The sequence below is a fragment of the Coregonus clupeaformis genome, chromosome 5, assembly GCF_020615455.1.
Source record: "Coregonus clupeaformis isolate EN_2021a chromosome 5, ASM2061545v1, whole genome shotgun sequence".
Lineage (NCBI taxonomy): Eukaryota > Metazoa > Chordata > Actinopteri > Salmoniformes > Salmonidae > Coregonus > Coregonus clupeaformis.
In genome coordinates, this window is record NC_059196.1 from 24,169,568 (window position 1) to 24,185,297 (window position 15,730).

General features: G+C 44.7%; 1 protein-coding gene across 1 annotated transcript; it reads left to right on the forward strand.

Annotated features, from left to right (window-relative positions):
• Nucleotides 1–1,946: 1,946 nt before the first annotated feature.
• On the forward strand, nt 1,947–13,245 carry sae1 (SUMO1 activating enzyme subunit 1). Its single transcript, XM_041875696.2, has 9 exons — nt 1,947–2,162; nt 2,615–2,726; nt 5,254–5,427; nt 9,242–9,387; nt 9,509–9,611; nt 9,733–9,838; nt 11,572–11,716; nt 11,979–12,048; nt 12,799–13,245. The coding sequence occupies exons 1-9, from the start codon at nt 2,062–2,064 to the stop codon at nt 12,889–12,891; spliced, it is 1,050 nt and encodes a 349-aa protein (XP_041731630.1). The 5' UTR covers nt 1,947–2,061; the 3' UTR covers nt 12,892–13,245.
• Nucleotides 13,246–15,730: the final 2,485 nt, after the last annotated feature.

Consider the following 15,730-nt stretch of genomic DNA (forward strand, 5'->3'; position numbering starts at 1 on the left):
TTAGATAAAACTATACTAAATATAATCACATAACCAAATAATGTATTACAACACACTATTTTGCAAAGGAGGTCTACAGTAACCTCAACAGCACTCTCTAGGGTAGCGCCATGGTGTAGCCGGAGGACAGCTAGCATCTGTCCTCCTCGGTACATTGACTTCAATACAAAACCTAGGAGGCTCATGGTTCTCACCCCCTTCCATAGACTTACACAGTAATTATGACAACTTCCGGAGGATGTCCTCCAACCTATCAGAGCTCTTGCAGCATGAACTGACATGTTGTCCACCCAATCAAAGGATCAGAGAATGAATCTAGTACTGAAAGCATAAACTACAGCTAGCTAGCACTGCAGTGCATAAAATGTGGTGAGTAGTTTACTCAAACAGAAAGAAAGACAGTAGTTGAACTGTTTTGAACAAATTAATTAATTCGAAAATGAAGGAGAAGCAAGAGAGAAATAGAGAGAGAGGGCCCGCCGGTGTAACTGCTTACTGACTGTACACTGTACCGTTACAGCATGATTGTAGCGGGTTTACTAACGCGTTAGTTCTATTAGCTATGCTGACTATGACGTTACTTTAGCTAATATGGTGACAACGTTGTAGGCTGTGTGTAGCGGTTCGGCTTGGAAAGGTTTTTTCGCCTGGTCACATACAGCTGATGTGTTGTGCATTGAATTCCACAAGCGAAGGGAAGAGGTGAGAGGAGGAGAGCGCATAGATGCGAGAAGGAATACAACGTGGTTGCCATGAAAGTGAAATGTGTTCGCGCATGATCAGGGGTTTATTCATTCTGCCGATTCTGTTGAAAAATGTTTCTTAAACGGAAGCAAATGGAACAAAACGGGGATAAACATACCTGAATTTGTCCAATAGAAACTCTCGTTTGCAACTGTTGGACTAATGATTACACCCTATATCAGCAGGCAAGAGTGTGCAAGGCGGTATTGAATGTCACGTTCTTTCCATGTGTCACTGTCTGTCACCTCAAATTTGTCTCTCGACCTGTGTGCATCGACGTTGTAAACTGTCATTCATAGGCTAGGTTGTAGCAACCTCATGATGGGTATAGCAAACATTCTAATATCATGTAGTAGCCTAAACCTATCGCCGTTACATTGAACTGGGTGAATGGAATATGAATGACAGTCATCCAATATGCTGTAATAGAAATAAGGCCATGCTTATGAAAAAAAAAGAGTAGTGCAGAAGGTGTCATTTGCTGAGGTATTGAAGAGAGTAGTAGAGGAAGATGGATCCACCCTTACGGGAAAAGATTGCAGTCAGAGTGCAGTATAACCGCAAATACTGCATCCAAAATAACACTGTTTTTTTTACTGCAGTAATTTTGCAGTGTAACTGCAGTTCAACTGCAGTACACTGCAGTTATTCTGCAATTACTTTGTCCAAAATACCACAGTCGACTGCAGTTACTGCACTTATACTGCAGTTTCAAAACTGCAATCTTTTTTTGTAAGGGCAGGGTGAGGGATCCTAAGAGGATCCCTGTGAGTAGGACGAGGTCAATAGAGAGTGAGAGGAATAACATGTGCTTCAGTAAGGTTGTTTTTTTGGCGTTCATAGCCATGGTTGTCAACTGTACCGCAGGAATGGAATGTAAATCACAGAGGATAGATATTGTGGTGGCAGCTGTAGAGAAGTACTTGGGCGTACAAGATTTTAATGCAGAAGAGTTACAAGGTGTTTTGACCAATAGTGTCCCGTACTCCCAGGCTGCTTGGCTGGTGTAGGATCAGAGAGGACCAAAGTAGTGGAATAGTGATGAGGTTTTAATGGGTGTAGGGTTAGTTGGTAGGTTAATTTTTTCACAAAGTGTAATGAATTGATACTACAGAATAGTAGGCTGATACACATCCAAGACAGTAGGTGGCGGCATGCATCTATAACATTTGTTAGCGGACCGCCATAATATCAAAGAAGAAGACAACGTCATCATCCAGCGTCCGTTCAAATCAGTGATAGCGGTACTCTCCCCGAATCTAAAAAGGGAAATATTAATCCCATTACTGTTAAACTAGACAAATAAACCAGTTTGAGATGATAGACATGATTGAGAAGGAGGAATCTATCATTAGCGAGGAAGAAGCGGCTCAGTATGACCGGCAGATCCGACTATGGGGTCTGGAAGCACAAAAGAGGTAGCTATTAGCTAACCAGCTAGCTAACGTCCATTGTCTTTGTAGCTAGATAACCTATTATGTCAGTACTAAATGCACATGCAATAAATGTAAAATTTGAACTATGCACACACTTGGCCATGATACACTAACTCTTTACAATGTTTCTCAATCCATTCCTGGGGTGCACAATTTTGCTTTGGCCCAGCGCTAACGCAGCTGGTTCAACTCACCAACTAGCCAGCTAATCACCAAACCCTTGAATCAGACATGTTCGTGCTGGGCTAAAACAAATGTGCATCCCCTGGGGTCCCACGGCATGAATGGATTGGAAAACACTGCAAATGTTGATGTTTACATAATGTATCAATCTGCACGAAGCATGCATATTTTGTCTTGAAGGCTTTCCACCCCATATTGTATGATGGAGCCACATTGCTAATAAAGGTGTTGACCATCTGCTTCTGTTCCAGACTGCGGGGCTCTCGTGTGCTCCTGGTGGGGCTCAGGGGCCTGGGGGCTGAGGTGGCCAAAAATCTAATCCTGGCTGGAGTGAAGGGGCTGACCCTGCTGGACCACGAACAGGTACAGACCACAATACACAAACACAAAGGGGGGGGGGGGGGTTGAAGGCCTATCCACCACCATGGACTCTTCAAGTGCACCCTTTTAACAGCTGCTATATATATATATATGATATGCTCTGGATAGCCCTGACATTGGCCACCTTATTCTCTTTCACCCTTGTGGGCTATTCGAAAGACGTGGCTTCATGGTTCCCACCACAATTGCAACATGTCACATTTTCATCACTTTTATAACACATAATATTATATTTTCAACAACTAGGACAATTTGGCTTCTCCCTTCTGCAAACACTTGAAACATGACCAAAAGCTTTACAATGATCACCCTGCATTGGTCTTGGGATAAATGCTCTGACTCTGTAGTTAATATACCTTAACTGCACTTGAGTAGGGAAAGACTCCATATCAAAAAACAAAAGAACAGATAGACTCTTCACTTTTTCTTCATTCACCATACGATTAATCCGACGTGCATCAATCACTCCAGGAATATTTTTCATCTCTTCAACATCTACTTCCCACGAGACTCTAGATATAACCCCCTTGAGGTTTGCCCTGTTCCTAAGAGACACACACGACACTTCAAACGTATCAAATCGGGTGATACGCAACACACGTTTCTTCTGATCCTCAGATGCACAAAAAAATCAAAACCAGCCCGCCTCTCGTGATCCTCACAGCCTTCACTCTACCCAGCACTCTCTCCACCAGTTCAAATCAAATGTTATTGGCCACATGCGCCGAATACAACAGGTGCAGACATTACAGTGAAATGCTTACTTACAGCCCTTAACCAACAGTGCATTTATTTTTAATAAAAAAGTAAAATAAAACAACAAAAAAGTGTTGAGAAAGAAAGAGCAGAAGTAAAATAAAATAACAGTAGGGAGGCTATATATACAGGGGGGTACCGGTGCAGAGTCAATGTGCGGGGGCACCGGCTAGTTGAGGTAGTTGAAGTAATATGTACATGTGGGTAGAGTTAAAGTGACTATGCATAAACAATTAACAGAGTAGCAGCAGCATAAAAATATGGGGTGGGGGGCAGTGCAAATAGTCCGGGTAGCCATGATTAGCTGTTCAGGAGTCTTATGGCTTGGGGGTAGAAGCTGTTGAGAAGTCTTTTGGACCTAGACTTGGCACTCCGGTACCACTTGCCGTGCGGTAGCAGAGAGAACAGTCTATGACTAGGGTGGCTGGAGTCTTTGACAATTTTGAGGGCCTTCCTCTGACACCGCCTGGTATAGAGGTCCTGGATGGCAGGAAGCTTGGCCCCAGTGATGTACTGGGCCATACGCACTACCCTCTGTAGTGCCTTGCGGTCGGAGGCCAAGCAGTTGACGTACCAGGTGGTGATGCAACCAGTCAGGATGCTCTCGATGGTGCAGCTGTAGAATTTTTTGAGGATCTGAGGACGCATGCCAAATCTTTTCAGTCTCCTGATGGGGAATAGGCTTTGTCGTGCCCTCTTCACGACTGTCTTAGTGTGTTTGGACCATGATAGTTTGTTGGTGATGTGGACACCAAGGAACTTGAAGCTCTCAACCTGTTCCACTACAGCCCCGTCGATGAGAATGGGGGCGTGCTCAGTCCTCTTTTTTTCCCTGTAGTCTACAATCATCTCCTTTGTCTTGGTCACGTTGAGGGAGAGGTTGTTATCCTGGCACCACACGGCCAGGTCTCTGACCTCCTCCCTATAGGCTGTCTCATCGTTGTCAGTGATCAGGCCTACCACTGTTGTGTCGTCGGCAAACTTAATGATGGTGTTGGAGTCGTGCCTGGCCATGCAGTCATGGGTGAACAGGGAGTACAGGAAGGGACTGAGCACGCACCCCTGAGGGGCCCCCCTGTTGAGGATCAGTGTGGCAGATGTGTTGTTACCTACCCAGTTTGGATATCTCAAATGGATTCCTCAAGATTGGTAATTTGATCAGCTGCTCCTCATTTACAAACGGTATTCCTACTAGATACGAAGTGACATTCTCATCTCTGTACTCTACTTTGATCCGTTTTCCATTCTTTTGGACTATTCCAATTCTCCTTGATTCTACCGCCATTAGATTCAGAATCCACTTCATCATCCGCTTCCGGCATCTTTTTTCCATCTGACCTCGCACTCGCTGCCATCTCTCCTCGGAAGCACTTCGTCCTGGTAACGGAGTTAGGTCAGAGGTACCCTAAAGTAGCAGGCGTAAAATAAACACCTGAAACTAGATCCACTACATACTGGTCTTGACGAGAAGGAAAAAAACTGTTGAGGGAGGTTCTCTTTTGCACTGTGCAACCAATCCAGTAAATGTGGAGGAGGAGTTAAGATGGAGTGTCGCCTTGTTAACGTCCAAAAGCGGAAGTCTTTCCATTCCCCCTGAAAACCGGAACATCCGGTTGTTGGGGACTCGGCAGAGGCTATGTGAGAGGGAACCTTCCCAAGTAGGCTAATGGTGGGGTGAAACACTGAGAAAATTGCAGGACAATAGAAATTAATGTTACAAACCACTAACTATTTCTGCTCCCTTTCTTCCCAGGTGACAGAGGAGTCATGCCGGGCCCAGTTTCTAATTCCAGTGACTGCTCAGGGCCAGAACCGAGCCCAGGCCTCCCTGGAGCGGGCCCAGTACCTCAACCCCATGGTGGAGGTGAAGGCAGACACAGACAGGGTGGAGACCAAACCAGACGAATTCTTCCTTCAATTTGAGGCAGTGAGTACAGTAGTGCAGGGCCGGCCTATTGTCAAGATTACTTTTTTAAATTATTTTTTGTTACCCTAAATGGCCACTAGGTGGTGCATTTACACCATACTTCTTACTACATGTTGCTCTGGGCAGCAGACCAATGCCAGTGTAGCACCTGTTTTGCACAGATTTTCTTTCCTGCAGATTTAAGCTGTTTTTGACTGATGATGAGTTCCATTGCATGTAGTTGCACTTTGTTCACAAAAAGAATCTTTCTTTGTAGAACTTAGTGATAAGTGTTTTTCATTGGATATCCTTGTTAAAAGTGTACTTTGCGATTTTGGCAATGAAGCCCTTTATCTACTTCCCCAGAGTCAGATGAACTCATGGATACCATTATGTCTCTGCATCCAGTATGAAGGAAGTTAGAGGTAGTTTCGCGATCCAATGCTAACTAGTGTTAGCGCAATGACTGGACGTCTATGGTATCTACTAACATTCTAGCAGTTACCATAGAGTAGATACCATAGACGTCCAGTCATTGCGCTAACGCTAGTTAGCAATTTTCTTCAAACTGCACGCAGACATACAAATGCTATCCACAAGTTCATCTGACTCTGGGGAAGTAGACAAACGGCTTCATAATATGATGCATATACATATTATTTATACATTGACAGAGTGAGGGAATTGACAAGTGCCTGTAGGGGAAAAAAATAACAAAAAAATAAAGACCCTTGAGTTTGGAGATAAATACATTTATCTAACTTATGTCTGTACAGCTAACAAGTAGAAACTTCGCTTTTCTGTGGCGTTTAGTTCCAGACACTGCAAAGCAAGTTGTCTGATGTGCTCTGCTCTCAATCATATTAGTGGTGGGGTTTTAAAGAGTCTCCTCATCAGATACTCAGGGATTTTCGAAGCGCAAACAAGCCGCTTCCCCAGTCTGTCTGTGGCGGAGAAACGGCGGAAGCGTCCCGGGGGGAGTGCTAATGGAAGTTCAGGAGGAGGGGGAGGCGGAGTGGGCTTTGCTGTAGACTGCTAGCCTCTTTTATCTGCTAGCTATGGATATGTCTTGCCTGTGTGGTGCAGCACTGGGAAACTGGAACTGGTTTAAATTAGCTGGAATGCATGACAAGGAGCTGCTCTCTTTAGTCACTGTGTTTTGGGATTAATATGTCTGGATTATAGCTTTGATCCCGATAGAGTTTGCAGGTGTTTTTGTCTTTTAGAGATATTTTGAGGCAACAATTCACACCCACAACAAACAAACAAACTCTCTCATTTACTTCACTCAGAATACTGGTATACTCTCCCTATTCTCACTCATGTACTTTCATTGAGTCTACAATAACCACTCATTCTCTGCATGTCTATCACTTCACTTCTCCCTTCACCTCCTACCAGACCCATTCTCCGTTAGGTTCCATTGTACAGATAAGCTATATAACCCCCCCTCCCTTTCCTCACTTCCTTCTTTTCACTCCCTCTCTCCCTCGCCTCTCAAACAATCCAGCTCAGTGTCCCTCTTCACAAAGCCCTTGCCGGAGGCCATCGAGAGGAGCCGCCCGAGCTGCACACCTCCTTCAAAGGGAGAGAGGCTCTGTGGACAGACAGACAGTACGGCTGGCCAGGCTGTTAAAAAGCCCTGTCCCCTCCGGCCTGCCAGTGCCATCACTCCCAGTTCCCACTCCCAGTTCCCACTGCCAATCCCCTCTAATGAACTACACCAGCAACAGTAGCCCAACCTGTCCAGCCAGCGTCTCCCTTAGTGTCTGTCGCCAGTGCCACAACAGAAGGCTTGCCTTTTTGTAGCTGGCAACTAAAGCCAATAGGACTTCTATGGTAGTCTGTAAGGGTCCCCCTTCCCCCAAAATACCTTCTTCATATGGAGTTGAGGTGTGTGGTTCAAGGAAGATCTCCGGTCCATTTTTCAATCATCAAGCATGCACCCAGCTTTGATGAGTAGTCTATCAATCTTCATTAGCTAAGGGCAAAGCAATTAAAAACAACTTCAACCATGCAGTAACACGTCGATAAGATGCCCTTGGTAAAACACTGGAGCCTGTAGTGAACTCGATGCTGGCACCTCTCAACATTGCGGTACTTTGTGTTCCGGGAGGGACCAGCGTGTACCACTCACCCATGTCAGGGATGCCACAGACAGATGCCCGTCAACTGCCAGACAGACCCTTATCTCTAGCCAAGTGTGGAGTGTGCTGGGTTTGGTCTGGAGGATAAGATGGACCCAGCCCAAGGGTCAGTTGTTTATGAAGGCCAATTTTCTGTTCCCCACCCTGTTCAGATAGAACAAACTAGTCGATTCTTCGACTGAATAACAGATTTTGTTTACTTGAACATGTTTTGTGTCAAAAGGACGGGGCATCTGTTGTAGAAGCTGGTGGGTGTGATGTTCAAGGAGGGTAACTAAAGGAGTAGGTTGTTGTTTAAGGATTGCTATGGTGGAATGTATCCAAAAGGTGCGTGTGCATGCGTGCGCGTCAATTCAGATTTAGGCCTACTTGTTCATCATCAAGTATTTTGTCATCATTCCCTGCAAGGTCTCTCAATGAAAATGTACTCTATATATACAAAAGTATGTTGACCTCCCCTTCAAATGATTGGATTCGGCTATTTCAGCCACACCCGTTGCTGACAGGTGTATAAAATCGAGAACATTTTACATTTACATTTTAGTCATTTAGCAGACGCTCTTATCCAGAGCGACTTACAGTTAGTGAGTGCATACATTTTCATACTTGCCCCCCGTGGGAATTGAACCCACAACCCTGGCGTTGCAAGCGCCATGCTCTACCAACTGAGCTACACAGGGCCCACAGACATGCAATCTCCATAGACAAACATTGACAGTAGAATGGCCTTACTGAAGAGCTCAGTGACTTATAACGTGGCACCGTCATAGGATGCCACCTTTCCAACAAGTCAGTTCATAAAATTTCTGCCCTGCTAGAGCTGCCCGGGTTAACTGTAAGTGCTGTTATTGTGAAGTGGAAACGTCTAGGAGCAACAACGGCTCAGCTGCAAAGTGGTAGGCCACACAAGCTCACAGAACGGTACCGCCGAGTGCTGAAGCGTGTAGCGCGTAAAAATAGTCTGTCCTCAGTTGCAACACTTACTACCGAGTTCCAAACTTCCTCTGGAAGCAACGTCAGCACGAATCTGGGTTTGGCGGAGGCCGGGAGAACGCTACCTGCCCCAATGCATAGTGCCAACGGTAAAGTTTGGTGGAGGAGGAATAATGGTCTGGGGCTGTTTTCCATGGTTCGGGCTAGGCCCCTTAGTTCCAGTGAAGGGAAATCTTAACGCTACAGCATACAATGACATTCTAGACGATTCTGTGCTTCCAACTTTGTGGCAACAGTTTGGGGAAGGCCCTTTCCTGTTTCAGCATGACAATGCCCCCGTGCACAAAGCGAGGTCCACTCAGAAATGGTTTATCAAGATTGGTGTCAAAGAACTGGCCTGCACAGAGCCCTGACCTCAACCCCATAGAACACCTTTGGGATGAATTGGAACGCCGACTGCGAGCCAGGCCTAATCGCCCAACATCAGTGCTCGACCTCACTAATGCTCTTGTGGCTGAATGGAAGCAAGTCCCCGCAGCAATGTTCCAACATCTAGTGGAAAGCCTTCCCAGAAGAGTGGAGGCTGTTCTAGCAGCAAAGGGGGACCAACTCCATATTAATGCCCATGATTTTGGAATGAGATGTTCGACGAGCAGGTGTCCACATACTTTTGGTCATGTGGTGTAGTGAGCACCATGGGAGTTGTAGTTTTAGCTGCTCTCTGACTTTGTCCTCCCGTCCCTTGTTCCTCTCAGGTGTGTCTGACAGGCTGCTCGAGGGATCTGATGGTGCGCGTGGACCAACTCTGTGCCCAGCACAACATCAAGGTCTTCTGTGGTGACGTCTTTGGTTACCACGGATACATGTTCTCCGACCTTGGCCAGGAGCACAACTATGTTGAGTAAGTGTCGCGTGAGTGTTGTGTGTGTGTGATTGTCGTGTGTCTGTTTAATTTACTTGTCTTGATTAATCATCAGTTATACTTATGCTCATCTGTCCCTTGTTTTGATGCCCCCATCCAGGGAGAAGCCCAAAGTAGTCAAGCCCAAAACAGAGAAGTCCAATGATGGACCTGAGGCCAAGAAACCAAAGGTTGACCCCAATGAGACCACCATGATCAAAAAGGTGAGCGTAGTATAATAATAGCTCAATTATTGTTTTATCAATGTAATGAATGTTATCCTCCTCCACATCTAATGATGTCATGTTCCTTTCCCTTTGGCATCTCTCTATCCCTACTGAACAGACGGCCAGCTTCTGCTCCTTGAAAGTGGCTCTGGAAGTGGATTGGACAAATGAGAAGGCCAAGAGCAGCCTGAAGCGCACCCCCGTGGACTACTTCCTGCTACACGGTACCTGCACCTTACAATTCCACAAAGCCATTGGATATAAATATCTATTTGATAAAAGAGAGAGAGAACCGTAACTGGCTGCCATCACGTCTTTTTTCTTTTGCCGTACGAAACAGTGACGCTATAGATTGATGCCCTCTACACATGTGAGCGTCTGCAGCTCCATTGATATCGCCCACCACCATTCCTCCCTTCCTGTTTTGGTTGTTGTAGCATTGCACCCTGTTCCTTCTAGTCTGATTTGGTCCCTTTAATAGCCTTCACCTGGTTTCATAGACCCTCTTAACATGGCTCTGTTTCCATCACAGGCTCTCCATGGCCAGTCGTGTGTGACTTTAGAACAGAGAAACAAACAGCTAGCCACCACCCACCCACCCACGACACTACACGACACCCGCAAGGCTGCCTACTCTCTCCGGCCCCTGTTGTTGGCTAATATTAATGTAACAGCCGGAACGAAAGAAGCTGTTATTTTGTTTGTTTTTTGTCGTTTTCAGAGGTGTTTTACAGCATTTGGGTTTCTATAGTTAGGTCTAGACATAGTGGGATCTCTCGACTGAGCTGCTCTTGAGGAAGTGGTGCTTCCTCTGTTACAGGCTGTGTTACAGCTCCTCTGTGTCCCAGGGGTGGGGGGTTAGTGTAACCGTAACCCCTCCGGAGGAATGGAAGGCAGCACAGGCGTGGGGGCACAGGACTGTTTTCCCTCAACTTTGATTTAGTTAATGTAATTTGAATGTGTTGTTTTTGGTTAATCCCTGTTTGAATCTGATCAAGAATGTTCCAGACTGCTCTTTTAAGACAATGTTTACTGGTCTACTTTGCACAGATGTCTTTGTACACTTGCATATTGTGTTAGTCTGTGCCAGGTTTTGAGATAATTCTATGAAATTCAGTGGTTGAGAGAATATTTAGTTGATGGTGATGATTCATGTGATGATGGTGATTGATGTTGGGTTTTATATGCGTGCGTGTGTGCGAGGTGTCAGTCTAGTGGAAATAGCCGTGGGCGGACTGGGCTCCGTGATGTGATTGATGGATAGCTAAAGAGAGGAAGTTATGACACCTGTTTTAACACTGAGGGGGCGAGGAGAGCTGCCAGGCTTAAAGGGGGGTTTAGAACCTAAAACGTCTCAGTGTGAACGGTTGTCCGTCTCTCTCCTTTATTATTTGCCTTTTAGTAATATTCAGACTCCAAACCACATCCTCCTCATATTGACACATCTGCCCACGGTCTCACACCTAGTACTAGTGGTGCGTGCTGACAAGACAAGGACAAAAGTCATAGACGTCTGATCACGGCCTTGTCAAACTGATCAAAAACTGCTGTTCATTCAAAGCCATTATCAGATGAAGAGGTTCGTTGGCGCGACACTCTTGATTGCCACTGCCAGTCGTCTGTGGTACAACACAGATAAAGATCTGATTGCACACCGTCTCCACGGGATGATCAGTATGTAATTGGAAGTGTGTGTGTTTGTGTGTGTAAATTTTTTCTGTGAGTGGAAGTGAAGCTAGCCAACCAGTGTCATTCCAGCAACTGATAGAATCACAACCCCACCAACAATTCCTTAGTAACATATTCTGTGTTGTATGGAAAACGTAGCTCTGTATATGTAGCAACGTAACACATCAAATCAGAGCTTCATCTGTGTGTCTTCTGTGGTTTCCCGCACTTCTCCACCACTCGTTCTATTGTTCACTCTCTCTCTGTGTTCCTCGCTTCTCTCCCACAGTATTGCTGAAGTTCCGTACAGACAAAGGTCGCGACCCCCACCCAGAAAGCTTTGAAGCAGACGCCACGCTCCTGAGACAGATCCGTGATGATGTCCTGGAGGCCATGGGGCTGAGTAGCGAGCTGCTGCCTCACGACTTCGTCAGGTGACTGGCTCAATTCAACCCAGATTTCACCACATGGTGCATCACTTGACAGCCGTTCAGATGTTAAGTTGGACTCTTTGTAGGGGTGTTGCATCTGCCAGTGATGGTAGTTCTTAGATGTATCAAAGATAATCTGTGACTGGCTGCTCCATTCTGAGCTATTTCAGTTTTTCAGAGTTAAGACAATTGTTAATTCATCCTTATGAACTCAAGAGTTTGTGTATTTCTGTTTGACAGTCATGTTGTTTTGTGTTGTCATCAGCTACTGCTTCTCTGAGATGGCCCCTGTGTGTGCTGTGGTGGGAGGCGTGCTGGGACAGGAGGTTGTCAAGGTTTGTTGTCAAGTTTATGTATTAGTTTTTAGTTTATTGACTTTTCATTAGTTGCTGTAACTTTAAATCATTCATACGCTACTGTCCATCCTGGCTCTTAACTAGTGTGAACCACAACCCATCATACTGTCTGCACCACATTTACTGTTGTGCAGCTTTCACTGGGGAGGAAAATAGCATGTTATATTTTGGGGAGGCAGAAAGCTAACCACTTGACAGCAGGCCACGCCACTTGATTCTGGGTCCAATCCAGAAATACCCACTGATATGTTTCAGTCCTGTGGGGCTTTTGGGGAGATTTAGGTGGCCAGTGTGTCTCTTTGGTGTGGCTTTTTTGGGTATGACCTGGGTATTGGAAACTAAGGGAAGTGTCACAGTCCTACCTGTGTTTGAGAGTTGAGGAAGCCAGGTAAGAGGTAACGTCCGTCAGTACAGACAACCCTCTCAGCGGGATGATGGCACTGCGCCAGGCTGTCTGTCTCCATAATATGATGTAATGATGAAACTGGATAAAATTCCCTGCAACAGGCAGACATCGCACTGGGTGAAGTCAAGCGATCACCGATCACACAGCAGACAGTGCTCACGCAGTGGAGCGGACACTAGAGTGCATCCAATGCAGGGAAAGCTGCTGATGCTCCCACAGCAAAGCTATCCTTATCTATTGTGGGCTAAGTTTGAGAGATGGTCAGGTTGTGTGTGTGTGTGTATGTTGTTGGCTGGTATTAACGTCTCTGTGTGTTTCTACAGGCTCTTTCCCAGAGAGATGCACCACACAAGAACTTCTTCTTCTTTGACGGTATGAAGGGCAGCGGGGTGGTGGACTACTTTGGTCCAAAGTGATCAACCATATTCCCACCAAAGGAGGTAGAGGTGTGTGCATGGGACAATGAGGCCTACACTCACATACTCAGTAACAGTTTTGAGTGTTGTCATTCTTTTTTCCAGTCAGACTATTTATCAATGTGTAACCATTCACCTCAGCTGAAAGTTCAACAAGTGTTGCAATAGGCAAAAAGGATTTGTCATTGTACGTATCCTCTTTTTCATAACTACGCACGCAATACACCTACTAGACGGTTTTTCCAGCATACCTTTTGGAATTTCTATTTTTTTGTTGGCTGTTAGACTGTCCTTTTATGTTTCAAGCACACAGTGGGATTTTTACATTTTGTTATAAAAATATTGTGAACAAAATTTGTCTTTGAGGGGTTATTTGGAAATTCAAAGTAGTGAGTGGTGGAAAAAGTACCCATTTGTCATACTTGAGTAAAATAAAATATTTCTTAATAGAAAATTACTCAAGTAAAAAGGAAAGTCACCCAGTAAAATACTACTAGAGTAAAACTCTAAAAGTATTTGGTTTTAAATATACTTAAGTATTAAAAGTAAATGTAATTGCTAAAATATACATAAGTATCAAAAGTGGAAGTTAACGTATAAATCATTTAAAATTCCTTATATTTACCAACCAGATGGCATCATTTTCTTGTTTTTTAAATTTACGGATAGCTAGAGGCACACTTCAACACTCAGACATCATTTACTAACGAAGCATGTGTTTAGTGAGTCCGTCAGATCAGAGGCAGTAGGGATGACCAGGGATGTTCTCTTGATGAGTGTGTAAATTCTTCCTGTCCTGCTAAGCATTCAAAATGTAATGACTACTTTTTAGTGTCAGGGAACATTTATGGAGTAAAAAGTGCATTATTTTCTTTAGTAATGTAGTGAAGTAAAAGTTGTAAAAATATATAAATAAAGTAAACTACAGGTACCCCAAAAAACTACTTAATTAGTACCTTTAAAGTATTTTTACTTAAGGAGTTTACACCACTGAGTAGTGACATTGAATGACTCAATGGTTGTGTAGCAGTGGGTCATATAGGTTTAAATGAGTGGATATATGGCCAGCGGCCTGGTGTTAAGTTCAGTGCATGATGTCATGCCACGTGGGTGAAAGAGCAGGTATCAGTGCCTGGCAGCAGCAAAACAAAGGGATTGTTCCAGGTGCTTCCAAGAAAGGCCAATCATGAGCATGATAGTTTCCTCTTCAGTCACCCAAACAAGGGATCACTCCCTCCATCAGCGGCAGGTGGATGGACCGGTAGAACTGGTCTAGCAGGTACTGTAGGTAGGTACATGGAGGGAGTGGCAACCCCCTACACAGAGTGCCCCATGTACATCAGATAAATTAGAAGTGGTGAGCTATTGGCATTTAACTGACTTCTCATTTACATTTGGCATTTAGCAGACACTCTTGTCCAATGTGACGTACAGTAGTGAGTGCATACATTTTCATACTTTTTTTTTCATACTGGTCCCCCGTGGGAATCGAACCCACAACCTCAAGCGCCATGCTCTACCAACTGAGCCACACGGGAAGACTCTAGGCATGTTGAAAGTGTTGTTTTCTTGGCTGTGTAGACTACTATTTTCTACATTTAATGCCCTTCCGAGAAATGACAACGTTTATGGTGAAACTGTCCATGTAAAGGATGGTTCTTCCCCAAAACGTGTTTTTGTCCTTGACCATAAAACTGTACAATGCAGAGAAGTATCTTCTCAAACCAGAGGCACAAAGAAAGCAGTATGATATTCCACATAGTTTCTTTGTGTATCTGTTTGTGACTTATTGAAGAGCGAAAAAGCACCTTACCAACTTGGTGGAAAATACATGTATTGTTTTTCGCCTGCAGCGGGGATTCGTGAAAAGGAAAACAGCCAGAGCCTTGAAATTAAACCATGACTGATTAAGCCCCATAAGGAGTCACTGCTCTTTTCCTGGGATTAGGAAAAAGCAGGATTTATTACGGACATCGCTTTAAACCCATCCTTTTAATTAAAGCACGTCTCTTATCTCCTCTCCCTGACCACCCCACCCATCCCCCCTCTCCCACTCACAAAAAAAAGCTACCCCCCTCCAGCACTGTGGTGTGTTCATTCATTTTGTAAAGACCCCCGACTGAGCAGAAAAGATCCAAGCGGTCGTTCCCGACACCAATCACAATGGGGACCTCATTCTGCCACTGACGCGGAGGGATTCAATTGGTTCATATATGGCACAGAGTGCAGGTGAGGACCTCTGATCCAGATGTTAACTGTTGACTCATTCCAACGCGTACCGTATTCATTATAAGTAGGTGTCATTCTTGATTTTGAGACAATGTGCAATCTAGGCCATGTTTAGAACCACGAGAACAACAAACAACAAAGCCTTCCTGAATAGAGGACACATAATGTCATTAGCAGCAAACATCAGAGCATTACACATGTAAATGTTTTTAAGCTTGCATTACTGTGTAGTTACTCAAGATGTCTCTGTGTTCATGTGATCTGTTATCAGGTAATCCCCGACATGTTCTCTATATATGTGGTGTTTCGGTTTGTCACAAAACTCCAGTCCAGACCACCACACTGACCATTCACATGCTAGCCACAGTTGTGTCACAGTCCCCCATTCATCCACCACCAGGAATCAGGTGACTGACTACAAAGAGTCATTGGTGTGATAAGATTTTACCAGTATAATGCGGTAGCAGAAACAGGAGACTAGTAAAAGAACATCAACTGAGATTGTTCTTTAATCCAGGGCCATGAGGATAAAGTACTTGTGAACCAACAAAAGTAATTGTGTTGTATTAACCTTGCGCTGCAAAGGGTCACTATCCATTTTATCACAGAC

What these genes read in the sequence shown, in the direction of transcription:
- sae1 (XM_041875696.2), top strand. Translation starts at nt 2,062, where the DNA reads ATGATAGACATGATTGAGAAGGAGGAATCTATCATTAGCGAGGAAGAA. An exon ending in TCTTCCTTCAATTTGAGGCA is followed by an intron (nt 5,428 to 9,241) that starts GTGAGTACAGTA and finishes TGTTCCTCTCAG; the next exon opens with GTGTGTCTGACAGGCTGCTC. An exon ending in GGACTACTTCCTGCTACACG is followed by an intron (nt 9,839 to 11,571) that starts GTACCTGCACCT and finishes TCTCTCCCACAG; the next exon opens with TATTGCTGAAGTTCCGTACA.